The 19,240-nt window shown below is 57.4% G+C and overlaps 1 protein-coding gene across 1 annotated transcript; it reads right to left on the reverse strand.

Moving 5' to 3' along the window:
* Window positions 1-1,781: 1,781 nt before the first annotated feature.
* On the reverse strand, window positions 1,782-18,844 carry LOC144491052 (uncharacterized; the record flags this gene model as incomplete). The annotated part of the gene is made up of 9 exons (XM_078208728.1): window positions 1,782-1,871; window positions 2,670-2,697; window positions 3,206-3,279; window positions 3,658-3,729; window positions 10,776-11,182; window positions 12,531-12,607; window positions 14,313-14,402; window positions 15,860-15,937; window positions 18,778-18,844. Coding segments are annotated over 9 exons (983 nt in total), but the record flags the coding sequence as incomplete, so codon positions are not given.
* Window positions 18,845-19,240: the final 396 nt, after the last annotated feature.

Raw genomic sequence — 19,240 nt, forward strand, 5'->3', positions numbered from 1 at the left:
GGTATGACGGTGGGGGGGGCAGATGGTGGGGGGGAGAGAAGGGAGGGGGGTGGAGGGAGAGAAGGGAGGGGGGGTGGGGGGAGAGAAGGGAGGGGGGGTGGGGGGAGAGAAGGGAGGGGGGTGGGGGGAAGAGAAGGGAGGGGGGTGGGGGGAGAGAAGGGAGGGGGGACGGGGCCGCGGGGGGGGGTGACGGGGTGACGGGGCGGGGGGTGGGCGGGGGGGCGGGGGGTGGGCGGGGGGGGTGGGCAGGGGGGCGGGCGGGGCAGGGCCACGGGGTGGGGGGGGGGGAGAGACGGGGCCAGAGAGGGGGAGCGACGGGGGGAGAGAGGGGGAGCGACGGGGGGAGAGAGGGGGAGCGACGGGTGGAGAGAGGGGGTGCGACGGGGGGAGAGAGGGGGTGCGACGGGGGGAGAGAGGGGTGCGACGGGGGGAGAGAGGGGGTGCGACGGGGGGAGAGAGGGGGTGCGACGGGGGGAGAGATGGGGTGCGACGGGGGAGAGATGGGGTGCGACGGGGGGAGAGATGGGGGTGCGACGGGGGGGGAGGGGGGTGCGACGGGGGAGAGGGGGGGTGCGACGGGGGGAGAGGGGGGGTGCGACGGGGGGAGAGGGGGGGTGCGACGGGGGGAGAGGGGGTGTGCGACGGGGGGAGAGGGGTGTGCGACGGGGGAGAGGGGTGTGCGACGGGAACAGAGGGGGGCTGCGACGGGGGGAGAGAGGGGCTGCGACGGGGGGAGAGAGGGGCTGCGACGGGGGGAGAGAGGGGCTGCGACGGGGGGAGAGAGGGGCTGCGACGGGGGGAGAGAGGGGCTGCGACGGGGGGAGAGAGGGACTGCGACGGGGGGAGAGAGGGACTGCGACGGGGGGAGAGAGGGACTGCGACGGGGGGAGAGAGGGGCTGCGACGGGGGGAGAGAGGGGCTGCGACGGGGGGAGAGAGGGGCTGCGACGGGGGGAGAGAGGGGCTGCGACGGGGGGAGAGAGGGGCTGCGACAGGGGGAGAGGGGGGTGGGACAGGGGGAAAGGGGGGGTGGGACAGGGGGAGGGAGGGGGTGTGACGGGGGAGGGAGGGGATGTGACAGGGGGAGAGAGGGGGTGTGACAGGGGGAGAGAGGGGGTGTGACAGGGGGAGAGAGGGGGTGTGACAGGGGGAGAGAGGGGGTGTGACAGGGGGGAGAGGGGGTGTGACAGGGGGAGAGGGGGGGTGGGACAGGGGGAGGGAGGGGGTGTGACGGGGAGGGAGGGGGTGTGACGGGGGAGGGAGGGGATGTGACAGGGGAGAGAGGGGGTGTGACAGGAGGAGGGAGGGGGTGTGACAGGGGGAGGGAGGAGGTGTGACAGGGGGAGGGGAGGGGGTGTGACAGGGGGAGGGAGGGGGTGTGACAGGGGGAGGGAGGGGGTGTGACAGGGGGAGGGAGGGGGTGTGACAGGGGGAGGGAGGTGGTGTGACAGGGGGAGAGAGGGGGTGTGACAGGGGGAGAGAGGGGGTGTGACAGGGGGAGAGAGGGGGTGTGACAGGGGGAGAGAGGGGGTGTGACAGGGGGAGAGAGGGGGTGTGACAGGGGGAGAGAGGGGGTGTGACAGGGGGAGGGAGGGGGTTTGACGGGGGAGAGAGGGGGTGTGAGGGGGGAGAGAGGGGGGTGACGGGGGAGAGAGGGAGTGTGACAGGGGGAGAGAGGGGGGTGACGGGGGAGAGAGGGACAGAGAAAGAGGGTGAAGGGGGTTTTGCTGCGGTTTGCAGCGGGAGGGGGGATTTGGGTGGTTACCCCACACTCAAACTTACCAATTTCATTCGCCATGCTGGACCCAGGGACAGGAACATTGGAGAGACCGCAGACATCTTCATATCCATCATCGGCTGTATCAACAGATTCTGAAAGTGAGAGAGAGAGAGGGTCAGAGGGCAGGCGAGGGGGGGGGGGTCGAGCCGGGGGGGGGGGGGGGCGGGGGGGGGGGGGCGGAGTGAGATATCGAGCGAGGGGGTGGGGGGTGAGAGGTCGAGCGAGGGTGAGGGGTCGAGCGAGGGGGTGGGGGGTGAGAGGTCGAGCGAGAGGGTGTTGAGAGGGTGAGTGAGGCGGGGGGATGAGAGGTCGAGCATGGGGGGGGGGGGGGGGGGGGCAGCCAGAGGGAGGGACAGCGAAAGAGACAGAGAGACAGCGAGCGAGACAGCGAGCGAGACAGCGAGCGAGACAGCGAGCGAGACAGCGAGCGAGACAGCGAGCGAGACAGCGAGCGAGACAGCGAGCGAGACAGAGAGCGAGACAGAGAGCGAGACAGAGAGCGAGACAGAGAGCGAGACAGAGAGCGAGACAGAGAGCGAGACAGAGAGCGAGACAGAGAGCGAGACAGAGACAGAGAGCGAGACAGAGACAGAGAGCGAGACAGAGACAGAGACAGAGACAGAGACAGAGACAGAGACAGAGACAGACACAGAGACAGACACAGAGACAGACACAGAGACAGAGACAGAGACAGACACAGAGACAGACACAGAGACAGACACAGAGACAGACACAGAGACAGACACAGAGACAGACACAGAAGAGAGAGAGAGTGTGAGAGAAAGAGTGTGAGAGAAAGAGTGTGAGAGAAAGAGTGTGACACTGACCCTCTCCCCCCTCCCACAATTACACAGACACACACACACTGTGTCCCGACTCCGTGTTCTTACCTTGTGCGACAGAATTTCCGGAAAATCCCTGTGAGAGTGAAGGGATCAACATCAAATTAATCAAATTTATTCCAAACAACGGGAGTGCCCCGCGGTCCCCAACCCCCAGGACTGACCCCGTGCTCCCCGAGCCCCAGGACTGTCCCTGCGCTCCCCGACCGACCCCACACTCCGTGACCCCCGACCGACCCCACTCCGTGACCTCCGCCTGACCCCACACTCCGTGACCCCCCGACCGACCCCACACTCCGTGACCCCCGACCGACCCCACACTCCGTGACCTCCGACTGACCCCACACTCCGTGACCCCCCGACCGACCCCACACTCCGTGACCTCTGACTGACCCCACACTCCCTGACCCCCGACTGACCTCACACTCCCCGACCCCTGATGGTGGTGCCCTTGCCTTCCCTCTCTGACTCTTGAATGCTGACCCCGAGCCTGCCGATGTTGACCCCTGACCTCCAGGCAGTGAGCCTGAAATGCCGCCCCGTCCTCTCCTCCCCCTCCCCCCTACCCCAGGGCTGACACTCACCAGCTTTAAGATGTTGAGCAGTTTGCTGGCTCTCTGGTTGTCAGTGTTCGAGGACGAACAGGCCCCTGCCTCGCCTGGAGAGAGAGAGAGAGAGAGAGGGAGAGAGGTGGTGGGTGCATTAAAACTACTTCCGGGTCAGATAGTCAGAGAGGGCGAGGGGGTCCAGCGGAGGGGGGAGGGAAGTGAGGTGGGAGGGGTGCTGTAGAGCAGCGGTACTCCAGGAATGAACATCGGAGGCCCCTTCTCCGGGAAGGTGATACAACGATGCACCCCGTTGTCGAATGTCTGGCTATTCACCGGCTGGATTCAGAGGCAGCCAAGTCAGAAGGAGCATAATCGCCCAGGGCAACCGGAGAGAGGGGAGGGGTGTCACCCAGGATAGAGAGGGAGAGTGGTCTGGGGTCTGGAGATGATGCATCCCAGCAGTGAGATATTAGCGGAAAGTCCCTTACCAGCATTCTGGACAATGTAGGAGTCGGCCGTCCGTACTGGCAGCGAGGGAGCCCAGGATTCAGTGTCCACAGCTAAAAAATAAAACAATTTACCCGCCATTAAAGCTGGCAGAAATTCCCGTCACTCCCACTATCACACACATGGCTCAGGGTCGGTGCTGAGGGAGCGCCGCACTGTGGGAGGGTCAGTGCTGAGGGAGTGCCGCACTGTGGGAGGGACAGTGCTGAGGGAGCGCCGCACTCTGAGAGGGTCAGTGCTGAGGGAGCGCCGCACTGTGGGAGGGTCAGTGCTGAGGGAGCGCCGCACTGTGCGAGGGTCAGTGCTGAGGGAGCGCCGCACTGTGGGAGGGTCAGTGCTGAGGGAGCGCCGCACTGTGGGAGGGTCAGTGCTGAGGGAGCGGCGCACTGTGGGAGGGTCAGTGCTGAGGGAGCGCCGCACTGTGGGAGGGTCAGTGCTGAGGGAGCGCCGCACTGTGGGAGGGTCAGTGCTGAGGGAGCGCCGCACTGTGGAAGGGTCAGTGCTGAGGGAGCGCCACACTGTGGGAGGGTCAGTGCTGAGGGAGCGCCACACTGTGGGAGGGTCAGTGCTGAGGGAGCGCAGCACTGTGGGAGGGTCAGGGCTGAGGGAGCGCCGCATTGTGGGAGGGTCAGTGCTGAGGGAGCGCCGCACTGTGGGAGGGTCAGTGCTGAGGGTGCGCCGCACTGTGGGAGGGTCAGTGCTGAGGGAGCGCAGCACTGTGGGAGGGTCAGGGCTGAGGGAGCGCCGCATTGTGGGAGGGTCAGTGCTGAGGGAGTGCCGCACTGTGGGAGGGTCAGTGCTGAGGGAGCGCCGCACTGTGGGAGGGTCAGTGCTGAGGGAGCGCCGCACTGTGGGAGGGTCAGTGCTGAGGGAGCGCCGCACTGTGGGAGGGTCAGTGCTGAGGGAGCGCTGCGCTGTCGGGGGGTCAGTGCTGAGGTAGCGCCGCACTGTGGGAGGGTCAGTGCTGAGGGAGCGCCGCACTGTGGGAGGGTCAGTGCTGAGGGAGCGCCGCACTGTGGGAGGGTCAGTGCTGAGGGAGCGCCGCACTGTGGGAGGGTCAGTGCTGAGGGAGCGCCGCACTGTGAGAGGGTCAGTGCTGAGGGAGCGCCGCACTGTGGGAGGGTCAGTGCTGAGGGAGCGCTGCGCTGTCGGGGGGTCAGTGCTGAGGTAGCGCCGCACTGTGGGAGGGTCAGTGCTGAGGGAGTGCCGCACTGTGGGAGGGACAGTGCTGAGGGAGCGCCACACTGTGAGAGGGTCAGTGCTGAGGGAGCGCCGCACTGTGGGAGGGTCAGTGCTGAGGGAGCGCCGCACTGTGGGAGGGACAGTGCTGTGGGAGCGCCGCACTGTGGGAGGGTCAGTGCTGAGGGAGCGCCGCACTGTCAGAGGATCAGTGCTGAGGGAGCACCGCACTGTGGGAGGGTCAGTGCTGAGGGAGTGCCGCACTGTGGGAGGGTCAGTGCTGAGGGAGCGCCGCACTGTGGGAGGGGCCAAATTGCAGCAGAGCCCGATGTGAGGATGCGAGTGGAGGGAGGGTGTGGGAGGTACTGGGCTGTGCGCCCCTCTGACCTGGAACCAACATCTCTCACTCACACCTCAATATATCACTGCATCATCACCTGAATCACCTGATAAGATAATGCCAGGCAACAGCAAATAAACATCAGTAATACCATACGGAAAATATTACGGCAAGTTTCCGAACAGGATCACATTGAAAAGGCTCAGGACGGTCAGAACAACCCTTTGTGAAATGTCTTCATCGTTTCCAATCTAAACACCCAACTGTCTTTCAATGTCCCGCTCCCTCCCCATAGCCCTGTATCAACCCCCAAACTAATCCCACTGCCCCGCTCTCTCCCCATAGCCCTGTATCAATCCCCAAACTAATCCCACTGCCCCGCTCTCTCCCCATAGCCCTGTATCAATCCCCAAACTAATCCCACTGCCCCGCTCTCTCCCCATAGCCCTGTATCAATCCCCAAACTAATCCCACTGCCCCGCTCCCTCCCCATAGCCCTGTATCAATCTCAAACTAATCCCACTGCCCCACTCTCTCCCCATAGCCCTGTATCAATCCCCAAACTAATCCCACTGCCCCACTCCCTCCCCATAGCCCTGTATCAATCCCCAAACTAATCCCACTGCCCCGCTCTCTCTCCGCATAGCCCTGTATCAACCCCCAAACTAATCCCACTGTCCCACTCCCTCCCCATAGCCCTGTATCAATCCCCAAACTAATCCCACTGCCCCACTCCCTCCCCGTAGCCCTGTATCAATCCCCAAACTAATCCCACTGCCCCATTCTCTCCCCATAGCCCTGTATCAATCCCCAAACTAATCCCACTGCCCCGCTCTCTCCCCATAGCCCTGTATCAATCTCAAACTAATCCCACTGCCCCACTCTCTCCCCATAGCCCTGTATCAATCCCCAAACTAATCCCACTGCCCCGCTCTCTCCCCATAGCCCTGTATCAATCCCCAAACTAATCCCACTGCCCCACTCTCTCCCCATAGCCCTGTATAAATCCCCAAACTAATCCCACTGCCCCGCTATCTCCCCATAGCCCTGTATCAATCTCAAACTAATCCCACTGCCCCACTCTCTCCCCATAGCCCTGTATCAATCCCCAAACTAATCCCACTGCCCCGCTATCTCCCCATAGCCCTGTATCAATCTCAAACTAGTCCCACTGCCCCGCTCTCTCCCCATAGCCCTGTATCAATCCCCAAACTAATCCCACTGCCCCACTCTCTCCCCATAGCCCTGTATCAATCCCCAAACTAATCCCACTGCCCCGCTCTCTCCCCATAGCCCTGTATCAATCTCCAAACTAATCCCACTGCCCTGCTCTCTCCCCATAGCCCTGTATCAATCTCCAAACTAATCCCACTGTCCCGCTCTCTCCCCATAGCCCTGTATCAATCTCCAAACTAATCCCACTGTCCCGCTCTCTCCCCATAGCCCTGTATCAATCCCCAAAATAATCCCACTGTCCCGCTCTCTCCCCATAGCCCTGTATCAATCTCCAAACTAATCCCACTGTCCCGCTCTCTCCCCATAGCCCTGTATCAATCTCCAAACTAATCCCACTGTCCCGCTCTCTCCCCATAGCCCTGTATCAATCCCCAAACTAATCCCACTGTCCCGCTCTCTCCCCATAGCCCTGTATCAATCTCCAAACTAATCCCACTGTCCCGCTCTCTCCCCATAGCCCTGTATCAATCTCCAAACTAATCCCACTGTCCCGCTCTCTCCCCATAGCCCTGTATCAATCCCCAAACTAATCCCACTGTCCCGCTCTCTCCCCATAGCCCTGTATCAATCTCCAAACTAATCCCACTGTCCCGCTCTCTCCCCATAGCCCTGTATCAATCTCCAAACTAATCCCACTGTCCCGCTCTCTCCCCATAGCCCTGTATTAATCCCCAAACTAGTCCCACTGCCCCGCTCTCTCCCCATAGCCCTGTATCAATCTCCAAACTAATCCCACTGCCCCGCTCTCTCCCCATAGCCCTGTATCAATCTCAAACTAATCCCACTGCCCCGCTCTCTCCCCATAGCCCTGTATCAATACCCAAACTAATCCCACTGCCCCTGCTCTCTCCCCATAGCCCTGTATCAACCCCGTAAACTAATCCCACTGCCCCGCTCTCTCCCCATAGCCCTGTATCAATCCCCAAACTAATCCCACTGCCCTGCTCTCTCCCCATAGCCCTGTATCAATCCCCAAACTAATCCCACTGCCCCACTCTCTCCCCATAGCCCTGTATCAATCCCCAAACTAATCCCACTGCCCCGCTCTCTCCCCATAGCCCTGTATCAATCCCCAAACTAATCCCACTGCCCCGCTCTCTCCCCATAGCCCTGTATCAATCCCCAAACTAATCCCACTGCCCCGCTCTCTCCCCATAGCCCTGTATCAATCTCAAACTAATCCCACTGCCCCACTCCCTCCCCATAGCCCTGTATCAATCCCCAAACTAATCCCACTGCCCCACTCCCTCCCCATAGCCCTGTATCAACCCCCAAACTAATCCCATTGCCCCACTCTCTCCCCATAGCCCTGTATCAATCCCCAAACTAATCCCACTGCCCCGCTCTCTCCCCATAGCCCTGTATCAATCCCAAACTAATCCCACTGCCCCGCTCTCTCTCCGCATAGCCCTGTATCAATCTCAAACTAATCCCACTGCCCCGCTCTCTCCCCATAGCCCTGTATCAATCCCCAAACTAATCCCACTGCCCCACTCTCTCCCTATAGCCCTGTATCAATCCCCAAACTAATCCCACTGCCCCACTCTCTCCCCATAGCCCTGTATCAATCCCCAAACTAATGATAGATTCCCTGCAGTGTCAAGGGAGACCATTGAGCACCTCGAGTCTGCACCAAGTCTCTGACAGAGTATCTTACCCAGGCCCTCTCCCCTGCTCTATCCCCGTAACCCCACACACTTAGAATGGTTAATCCATCAAATCTATACATGGAGTCATAGATTTAGAATCTTCCAGTGCAGCAACGGCCCTTCAGCCCATTGGGTCCGCACCAACAATCATTCGGCCTAAAGTCGCGCTAATCCCAATTCCCAGCACTTATCCCATATCCCTGAATGTTACGATATTTTGAGTGTTCATCCAAATACTTTTTAAAGGTTGGACGGTTTCCCGTCTCCACTACTTTCCCAGCAGTACATTTGCAGATTCCCAATTCCCTCCGAGTGAAAAATATCCCAAATCCCCTCCGAATCTCCTGCCCCTCACCCTAAATCTGTGCCCCCTCGTGACTGACCCCTCAACCAAGGGGAATAACTGCTTCCTACTCACCCTGTCCATACCCCTCATCATCTGATACACCTCAATCATGTCCCCCCCCTCAGCCTTCTCTGCTCTGGAGGAAACAATCCAAGCCTATCCAGTCTGTCCTTATAGCTCAAATGCTCCGTCTCAGGCAGCATCCTGGCGAATCTCCTCTGTACCCCCTCCAGTGCAATCACATCCTTCCTGTAGTGAGGTGACCAAAACTGTACCCAGTTCTCCAGCTGTGACCTAACCAACATTCTGTACAACTCCAACATGACCTCTTGCTCTTGTACTCTGTGCCAACACTGATAAAAGCAGTGTCCCATCTGCCTTCTTAACTATTCTATTCATCTGCTCTGCCGCCTTCAGGGATCTGTGAACAATTACCCCAAGATCCATCAGTTCCTCTGAGCTTCCCAGTGTCCCGCCTTTCATTAAATACTCCCTTGTCTTGTTACTTCTTCCAAAGTCCATCACTTCGCGCTTATCAGGGTTAAACACCATTTGCCACTGCTCCGCCTATATGACCAACCCATCTTGCTGTAACCTGCGGCCACCTTCTTCACCATTATCCACTCTACCAATCTTGGCGTGATCTGCAAACTTGCTTATCATTCCCTCCACATTCTCATCGGTATCATTTATGTGTATAACAAGAGGGAACCCAGCACTGAACCTTGTGGTACACCACTGGACACCGGCCTCCAGTCACCCGAACAGCCTTCTACCGCCACTCTGTGTTGTATTAATGAGCCAGTTTCGGATCCACCTCACCAAGGTGTCCCTCAATTCCACGTGCTTTAACCTTCTCAATCAGTCTCCCATGTGGGACCTTGTCAAGATCCAGATAAACTACATCAACTGCACTTCCCTCATCCACACTCGATCACATTTTCAGAAAATTCTAACAAATTTGTTAGGTGTGACCTCCCTCTGACAAAGCCATGCTGACTCTCCCCGATTAACCCATGCCTTTCCAAATGGAGATTCATTCTCTCATTCGGAGCTTTCTCCAGTAGTTTCCCCACCACTGACGTGAGACTCACTGGTCTGTAGTTCCCTGGTTCATCTCTATCACCCTTCTTGAAAAGTGGAACCACATTAGCTGGTCTCCAGTCCTCTGTCACTTTTCCGTGGCCAGAGAGGAATTAAAAACTGATGTTAGATCCCCTGCAATTTCTTGACAGCAGCCTGGGATGCATTCATCTTTGGACACTAAGGGGCAATTTAAATCCACTTAACCCGCACATCTTTGGGCTGTGGGGAGCACCCGGAAGAAACCCACGCAGACACGGGGAGAACGTGCAAACTCCACACAGACAGTGAACTAAGCTGGGAATTGAACCCGGATCCCTGGCGCGTGATGCAGCAGTCCTAACCACCGTGCCATGCCTGTATCAATATCCAAATGAATCCCATTCTCTCCCCATACCCCTGCATCCTGCTTTAAGTTTAGATTCTTATCTCTGTAACCTCCTAAAGGTCCTGCAGCCCTCCCCATCTGTAACCTCCTCCAGCCCCTGCAATCCTCCCTATCTCTGTAACCTCCACCAGCCCCGACAATCCTACCTATCTCTGTAACCTCCTCCAGCCCCTGCAACCCTCCCTATCTCTGTAACCTCCTCCAGCCCCTGCAACCCTCCCTATCTCTGTAACCTCCTCCAGCCCCTGCAACCCTCCCTATCTCTGTAACCTCCTCCAAACCCGACAACCTTCCCTATCTCTGTAACCTCCTCCAGCCCCTGCAACCCTCCCCATCTCTGTAACCTCCTCCAGCCCCTACAACCCTCCCTATCTCTGTAACCTCCTCCAGCCCCTGCAACCCTCCCTATCTCTGTAACCTCCTCCAGCCCCTGCAACCCTCCCTATCTCTGTAACCTCCTCCAAACCCGACAACCTTCCCTATCTCTAAAACCACGTTCAGCCTCTACAACCCTCCCTATCTCTGTAACCTGCTCCAGCCCCTACAACCCTCCCTATCTCTGTAACCTCCTCCAGCCCCTGCAACCTTCCCTATCTCTGTAACCTCTACCAGACCCGACAACCCTCCCTATCTCTGTAACCTCCACCAGACCCGACAACCCTCCCTATCTCTGTAACCTCCACCAGACCCGACAACCCTCCCTATCTCTGTAACCTCCTTCAGTCTCGACACCGGCCCCATCTCTGTAACCTCCTCCATCCCTCCAAGATCTCTGCGCTCCTCCTATTCAGGCCCCTCAAAGTGTCTGGTGATGTTTTAGCAACATTAATGGCCCAGCGGAATAGCAGTGTGGAGCGTCAGGTCGAGTACCGGCTCACCGTCGTGTGGCGCTGACGAGGGTGATCCTCGGGAGTTGGATCCTGGCTGCCCGAAGTCGAGTGTGGCGTAAGCGGGCACCATGCCGGAGCCGTGAGCCTCCTGGGCCTTCGGCGAGGGGTCAGCATGAGCGTAGCGTGTCTGCGTGGTGGCGGCGGCGGGCCGGGGGACCTCTTTGACTATCACCGTGCTGTAGAGCGAGGTCTCGCGGTTGGGCATTGCCCCCTGTGCCAGGTTCTCGTAGTTGCAGCCTGCCGACGCCTGGGAGGGGTGTGCGGGGGGCTTCTGCCCGGCTCCCACCCCCGACTTCGGTCGTGCGACCACCGCATACGTGTCACAGGCTGCGCCCTCTTTTGGCATCGGCTCCGTGGTGTGAGGCCTCGGGCCTAGTGCTGGCGCCACGTGGGTGCTACCATGGCAACCGGCCCAGATCCAACAGGCAGGGGGAGAAAACATCAAATGATTAATTAAATACATACGGCAGCAATCACTTAATAACTTATTACCCACCACGTGATCCCGGTTCCTGAACACGGTGCAGGTACATCTCAAACTACCTTGCAGCGTGAGATACAGAGTAAAGCTCGCTCTACACTGTCCCCACCAAACACTCCCAGGACAGGTACAGCACGGGGTTAGATACAGAGTAAAGCTCCCTCTACACTGTCCCCATCAAACACTCCCAGGACAGGTACAGCACGGGGTTAGATACAGAGTAAAGCTCCCTCTACACTGTCCCCATCAAAACCTCCCAGAACAGGTTCAGCATGGGGTTAGATGCAGAGTAAAGCTCCCTCTGCACTGTCCCCATCAAACACTCCCAGGACAGGTACAGCACGGGGTTAGATACAGAGTAAAGCTCCCTCTACACTGTCCCCACCAAAACCTCCCAGGACAGGTACAGCACGGGGTTAGACACAGAGTAAAGCTCCCTCTACACTATCCCCACCAAAACCTCCCAGGACAGATACAGTATGGGGTTAGATACAGAGTAAGCTTCCTCTACACTGTCCCCACCAAACACTCCCAGGACAGGTACAGCACGGGGTTAGATACAGAGTAAAGCTCTCTCTACACTGTCCCCATCAAACACTCCCAGGACAGGTACAGCACGGGGTTGGATACAGAGTAAAGCACCCTCCACTCTGACACCATCAAACGCTCCCAGGACAAGTACAGCACGGGGTTAGATACAGAGTAAAGCTCCCTCTACACTGTCCCCATCAAACACTCCCAGGACAGGTACAGCATGGGGTTAGATACAGAGTAAAGCTCCCTCTACACTGTCCCCATCAAACGCTCCCAGGACAGGTACAGCACGGGGTTCGATACAGAGTAAAGCTCCCTCTACACTGTCCCCATCAAACACTCCCAGGACAGGTACAGCACGGGGTTAGATACAGAGTAAAGCTCCCTCTACACTGTCCCCATCAAACACTCCCAGGACAGGTACAGCACGGGGTTAGATACAGAGTAAAGCTCCCTCTACACTGTCCCCATCAAACACTCCCAGGACAGGTACAGCACGGGGTTAGATACAGAGTAAAGCTCCCTCTACACTGTCCCCATCAAACACTCCCAGGACAGGTACAGCACGGGGTTAGATACAGAGTAAAGCTCCCTCTACACTGTCCCCATCAAACACTCCCAGGACAGGTACAGCACGGGGTTAGATACAGAGTAAAGCTCCCTCTACACTGACACCATCAAAGTCTCTCAATCTCCCTGCCTCATTGACCCTGAGCTGGTCGGCTTACCTGGGAGGTTTCGGAGACGGAGCAGGTTTCAGCAGAGGTGTTTGCCTGACGCTTGGCCCCAGCGAGGGCCTCAGATCCTGTGGGCAGATCAGAGATATGGTGGGTGATTGCGGTGGTGATTTGGGGGTGGGGGGGTGCGGGCTGGCTGGCTGCCACTGCCACAGGCAAGAGCAGTGGGTCAGTGGATTGAGGCAGGGGAGACGGCGATGGAGAGAGCACAGTAACCGCCTTCACCTCCCGAGGAAGTCGCAGCACGACGTGGAAAGTCTCGCTTCCTCTTCACTCTCCGCAAAGGAAACGAGGGAGTGCCACCTCACTCATGACAGTCACTGACAAGATGGCGTTAACACTTCCACTGCCAGCACGCAAACAAACACGACAGGCCTGATCGATAGAGGCAGAAATATCGAATCCGGGGACACCAGAGTGAACTGCCCTGCCCTTTCTCCAATACGGGCCCTGGAATCTTTCACACCAACCTGAGGAGGCTGATGGCCGATCTTCAACGGTGCGGCACTCCCTCAGCACTGACCCTCCCACAGTGCGGCGCTCCCTCAGCACTGACCCTCCCACAGTGCGGCGCTCCCTCAGCACTGACCCTCCCACAGTGCGGCACTCCCTCAGCACTGACCCTCCCACAGTGCGGAGCTCCCTCAGCACTGACCCTCCCACAGTGCGGCGCTCCCTCAGCACTGACCCTCCCACAGTGCGGCACTCCCTCAGCACTGACCCTCCCACAGTGCGGCGCTCCCTCAGCACTGACCCTCCCACAGTGCGGCGCTCCCTCAGCACTGACCCTCCCACAGTGCGGCGCTCCCTCAGCACTGACCCTCCCACAGTGCGGCGCTCCCTCAGCACTGACCCTCCCTCAGCGCGGCGCTCCCTCAGCATTGACCCTCCCTTAGCGCGGGCGCTCCCTCAGCACTGACCCTCCCACAGTGCGGCGCTCCCTCAGCACTGACCCTCCCACAGTGCGGCACTCCCTCAGCACTGACCCTCCCACAGTGCAGCGCTCCCTCAGCACTAACCCTCCCACAGTGCGGCCTTCCCTCGGCACTGCCCGTCCGACAGTGCGAGAGAGGAAAATAGTTCGAGAGAGGAGGGTGGGAGAGAGAGAGAGAGACTGAGAGAGGGAGAGGGCGCGACCGAGAATGAGAGATAGAGACCGAGAGAGACCGGCAGAGAAAGGGATAGGTAAATATTAAAATTTCACAGTAACTTCATTGCAGTGTTAGTGTCAGCCTTACTTGTGACTAATAAATAAACTTCAACTTCACTTCGAAACAGAATGATAAAGGTTTGAAAACAGAGACGTGGATAAAGCAATGCTGAATTATGGAAACCCAGTCCATCACGCAAACCAGCCTCCCATCCATTGACTCTGTCTACACTTCCCGCTGCCTCGGAAAAGCAGCCGGCATAATTAAGGACCCCCACACACCCCGGACATTCTCTCTTCCACCTTCGTCCATCGGGAAAAAGATACAAAAGTCTGAGGTCACGCACCAACCGACTCAAGAACAGCTTCTTCCCTGCTGCTGTCAGACTTTTGAATGGACCTACCTCGCATTGAGTTGATTTTTCTCACACCCTAGCTATGACTGTAACACTACATTCTGCACTCTCTCCTTTCCTTCTCTATGAACGGTATGTTTGGTCTGTATAGCGCGCAAGAAACAATACTTTACGCGACATGTTAATACATGTGACAATAATAAATCAAATCAAAATGAAATGGTTCGGAGTGGGACGGGAGTGCTGATTTACTAAACAGTAGTTTACCTTGCTCCAGTTTTCGTAATCCGGTTTGCTGTTCTCCAACACTTTCCGAAACATCTGGGCCACAATGCGATAAATAAATTCGTACTGATCCTGTGAGGAGGGGAACACATTAGTCTGGCTGTGACAGAGGGAGCTTTACTCTGCATCGAACCCCGTGCTGTACCTGTCCTGGGAGTGTTTGATGGGGGACAGTGTAGAGGGAGCTTTACTCTGCATCGAACCCCGTGCTGTACCTGTCCTGGGAGTGTTTGATGGGGGACAGTGTAGAGGGAGCTTTACTCTGTATCTAACCCCGTGCTGTACCTGTCCTGGGAGTGTTTGATGGGGACAGTGTAGAGGGAGCTTTACTCTGTATCTAACCCCGTGCTGTACCTGTCCTGGGAGTGTTTGATGGGGACAGTGTAGAGGGAGCTTTACTCTGTATCTAACCCCGTGCTGTACCTGTCCTGGGAGTGTTTGATGGGGACAGTGTAGAGGGAGCTTTACTCTGTTTCTAACCCCGTGCTGTACCTGTCCTGGGAGTGTTTGATGGGGACAGTGTCGAGGGAGCTTTACTCTGTATCTAACCCCGTGCTGTACCTGACCTGCAAGTGTTTGATGGGGGACACTGTAGAGAGACCTTTACTCTGTATCTAACCCCGTGCTGTACCTGACCTGCAAGTGTTTGATGGGGGACACTGTAGAGAGACCTTTACTCTGTATCTAAACCCGTGCTGTACCTGGCCTGCAAGTGTTTGATGGGGGACACTGTAGAGAGACCCTTACTCTGTATCTAACCCTGTGCTGTCCCTGTCCTGGGAGTGTTTGATGGGGACAGTGTAGAGGGAGCTTTACTCTGTATCCAAACCCGTGCTGTACCTGTCCTGGGAGTGTTTGATGGGGGACAGTGTAGAGGGAGCTTTACTCTGTATCTAACCCCGTGTTGTCCCTGTCCTGGGAGTGTTTGATGCGGACAGTGTAGAGGGAGCTTTACTCTGTATCTGACCCCATGCTGTACCTGTCCTGGGAGTGTTTGATGGGGACAGTGAAGAGGGAGCTTTACTCTGTATCTAACCCCGTGCTGTACCTGTCCTGGGAGTGTTTGATGGGGACAGTGTAGAGGGAGCTTTACTCTGTATCTAACCCCGTGCTGTCCCTGTCCTGGGAGTGTTTGATGGGGACAGTGAAGAGGGAGCTTTACTCTGTATCTAACCCCGTGCTGTACCTGTCCTGGGAGTGTTTGATGGGGACAGTGTAGAGGGAGCTTTACTCTGTATCTAACCCCGTGCTGTACCTGTCCTGGGTGTGTTTGATGGGGACAGTGTAGAGGGAGCTTTACTCTCTATCTACCTCAGTGCTGTACCTGTCCTGGGAATATTTGATGGGGACAGTGTAGGGGGAGCTTTACTCTGTATCTAACCCCGTGCTGTACCTGTCCTGGGAATATTTGATGGGGACAGTGTAGGGGGAGCTTTACCCTGTGTTTAACCCCGTGCTGTACTGTAGGCAGCGTTGTGAAGAGGTGGGTTAGCTGAGGGGTTTCAGTGAGGGGTAATCTTGGTTCTCACCTTTGTCTGCACCGCAGCTGGTCTCTGCCGTCGCATCTCCCTCACCATTTCCAGGATGGAAAATCCACCCCCAATTAGCTGGAAAGAGAAAACAGTCGGTGACGCTTTTGGGGTGGGGGGCACAACCTTTCACCCTGCTTGACCCCTCCCAACCCAAACCCACCCACACTGGCCTTTCATCCCGGGAATGGGGGAGCAGCACTCTCACTGGCGCCACCGCTGGGTTAAATGGTGAAAGACTGCCCCCAGTGGTAAATCGAGCGGACAAAACACGCTGCTGATGGGCAGAAGGGCAAGGGATGCTGGGAAAAGGGGGCGATCCGGTCCTGAATGTTGTCTGGGTGCATGCCTTGCTGTTTGGTCACCTGAACTTGTCTCTCCGCCCCCGATTCCCCGCTCCAACCATACTCTACCGCCATTGGCCACTGCGCAGGTCCATCCAAAATTCCCAACCACCAATCAGAAAGCCAATGGCTTCCGCCTCTCCCAAATGGCCACCAGTCAATAGTTTCCCAAGTCCCAAACTTTCCACAAGGAAATGGAAGGGGAGAACGCGTTCCCCTGTGACAATTCAGCAACTGCATCAGTGACTGGGGAGAGTGCACAGTGCCAGGGAGGCTGTGGGGTAGGGGAGGCGGGCAAGAGTACAGGAGGGAAGCCAGGGGTTAAGGCCCTGTGTTCAGAGAGAGCAGAGGCATAAAGGCAACGCGACTCAGAGGCTTAATACTTGCCAACGATGCAGGGTGACAGTGACAGAGCAGGGTGGTGGGATTAGTTTGGAGATTGATACAGGGCGATGGGGAGGGAGGGAGCGGGGCAGTGGGATTAGTTTGGGGATTGATACAGGGCTATGGGGAGAGCGCGGGGCAGTGGGATTAGTTTGGGGATTGATACAGGGCTATGGGGAGAGCGCGGGGCAGTGGGATTAGTTTGGGGATTGATACAGGGCTATGGGGAGGGAGCGGGGCAGTGGGATTAGTTTGGGGATTGATACTGGGCTATGGGGAGAGAGCGGGGCAGTGGGATTAGTTTGGGTTTGATACAGGGCGATGGGAAGGGAGTGGGGCAGTGGGATTAGTTTGGGGATTGATACTGGGCTATGGGGAGAGAGCGGGGCAGCGGGATTAGTTTGGGGGTTGATACAGGGCGATGGGAAGGGAGCGGGGCAGTGGGATTAGTTTGGGGATTGATACAGGGCTATGGGGAGAGAGTGGGATTAGTTTGGGGATTGATACAGGGCTATGGGGAGAGAGCGGGGCAGTGGGATTAGTTTGGCGTTTGATACAGGGCTATGGGGAGAGAGTGGGGCAGTGGGATTAGTTTGGGGATTGATACAGGGCTATGAGGAGAGAGCGGGGCAGCGGGATTAGTTTGGGGATTGATACAGGACTATGAGAGAGAGCGGAGCAGTGGGATTAGTTTGGGGATTGATACAGGGCTATGAGGAGAGAGCGGGGCAGCGGGATTAGTTTGGGGATTGATACAGGACTATGAGGAGAGAGCGGGTCAGCGGGATTAGTTTGGGGATTGATACAGGGCTATGAGAGAGAGCGGGGCAGTGGGATTAGTTTGGGGATTGATACAGGGGTATGAGGAGAGAGCGGGGCAGTGGGATTAGTTTGGGGATTGATACAGGGCTATGGGAAGAGAGCAGGACAGTGGGATTAGTTTGGGGATTGATACAGGGCTATGGGGAGAGGGCGGGGCAGTGGGATTAGTTTGGGGATTGATACAGGGTACGGGGAGAGAGCAGGACAGTGGGATTAGTTTGGGGATTGATACAGAGCTATGGGGAGAGATGGGGCAGTAGGATTAGTTTGGGCATTGATACAGGGCTATGGGGAGAGATGGGGCAGTAGGATTAGTTTGGGATTGATACAGAGCTATGGGGAGAGAGTGGGGCAGTGGGATTAGTTTGGCGTTTGATACAGGGCTATGGGGAGAGAACGGGGCAGTGGGATTAGTTTGGCGATTGATATAGGGCTATGGAGAGAGAGTGGGGCAGTGGGATTAGTTTGGGGATTGATACAGGGCTATGAGGAGAGAGCGGGGCAGTGGGATTAGTTTGGGGATTGATACAGGGCTATGAGAGAGAGCGGAGCAGTGGGATTAGTTTGGGATTGATACAGGGCTATGAGGAGAGAGCGGGGCAGCGGGATTAGTTTGGGGATTGATACAGGGCTATGAGGAGAGAGCGGGGCAGTGGGATTAGTTTGGGGATTGATACAGGGCTATGGGGAGAGAGCGGGGCAGTGGGATTAGTTTGGGGATTGATACAGGGCTATGAGAGAGAGCGGAGCAGTGGGATTAGTTTGGGATTGATACAGGGCTATGAGGAGAGAGCGGGGCAGCGGGATTAGTTTGGGATTGATACAGGGCTATGGGGAGAGAGCGGGGCAGTGGGATTAGTTTGGGGATTGATACAGGGCTATGAGGAGAGAGCGGGACAGTGGGATTAGTTTGGGGATTGATACAGGGCTATGGGGAGAGAGCGGGGCAGTGGGATTAGTTTGGGATTGATACAGGGCTATGGGGAGAGAGCGGGGCAGTGGGATTAGTTTGGGATTGATACAGGGCTATGGGGAGAGAGCGGGGCAGTGTGATTAGTTTGGGGATTGATGCAGGGCTATGGGGAGAGAGTGGGGCAGTGGGATTAGTTTGGGGATTGATGCAGGGCTATGGGGAGAGAGTGGGGCAGTGGGATTAGTTTGGGGATTGATGCAGGGCTATGGGGAGAGAGTGGGGCAGTGGGATTAATTTGGGGATTGATACAGGGCTATGAGGAGAGCGCGGGACAGCGGGATTAGTTTGGGATTGATACAGGGTACGGGGAGAGATCAGGCTAGCCTTGGTGAGCTGGACGCAGAGGGTGTGGGGCCTGAAGATTACGTTGAAAAGCTCTGCGGGCTTGTTCATACCTTCCGTTTGAGCAAACTCCGAACATAGTCAACGGTACAGATGACACCAGTTCTTCCACACCCAGCACTGCGAGGGAAAGAGAGAATTAACCGGTTACTCAGGTCAAAGTGGCATCTACAGGTTAAAAGGCAGCTCGCATCTGACCCCGAGTGCTGAGGGAGCACCGCACTGTGGGAGGGTCAGTGCTGAGGGAGTGCCGCACTGTGGGAGGGTCAGTGCTGAGGGAGCGCCGCACTGTGGGAGGGTCAGTGCTGAGGGAGCGCCGCACTGTGGGAGGGTCAGTGCTGAGGGAGCGCCGCACTGTGGGAGGGTCAGTGCTGAGGGAGCGCCGCACTGTGGGAGGGTCAGTGCTGAGGGAGCGCCGCACTGTGGGAGGGTCAGTGCTGAGGGAGCGCCGCACTGTGGGAGGGTCAGTGCTGAGGGAGCGCCGCACTGTGGGAGGGTCAGTGCTGAGGGAACGCC

Source organism: Mustelus asterias, unplaced genomic scaffold, assembly GCF_964213995.1.
Source record: "Mustelus asterias unplaced genomic scaffold, sMusAst1.hap1.1 HAP1_SCAFFOLD_4322, whole genome shotgun sequence".
Classification (NCBI taxonomy): domain Eukaryota; kingdom Metazoa; phylum Chordata; class Chondrichthyes; order Carcharhiniformes; family Triakidae; genus Mustelus; species Mustelus asterias.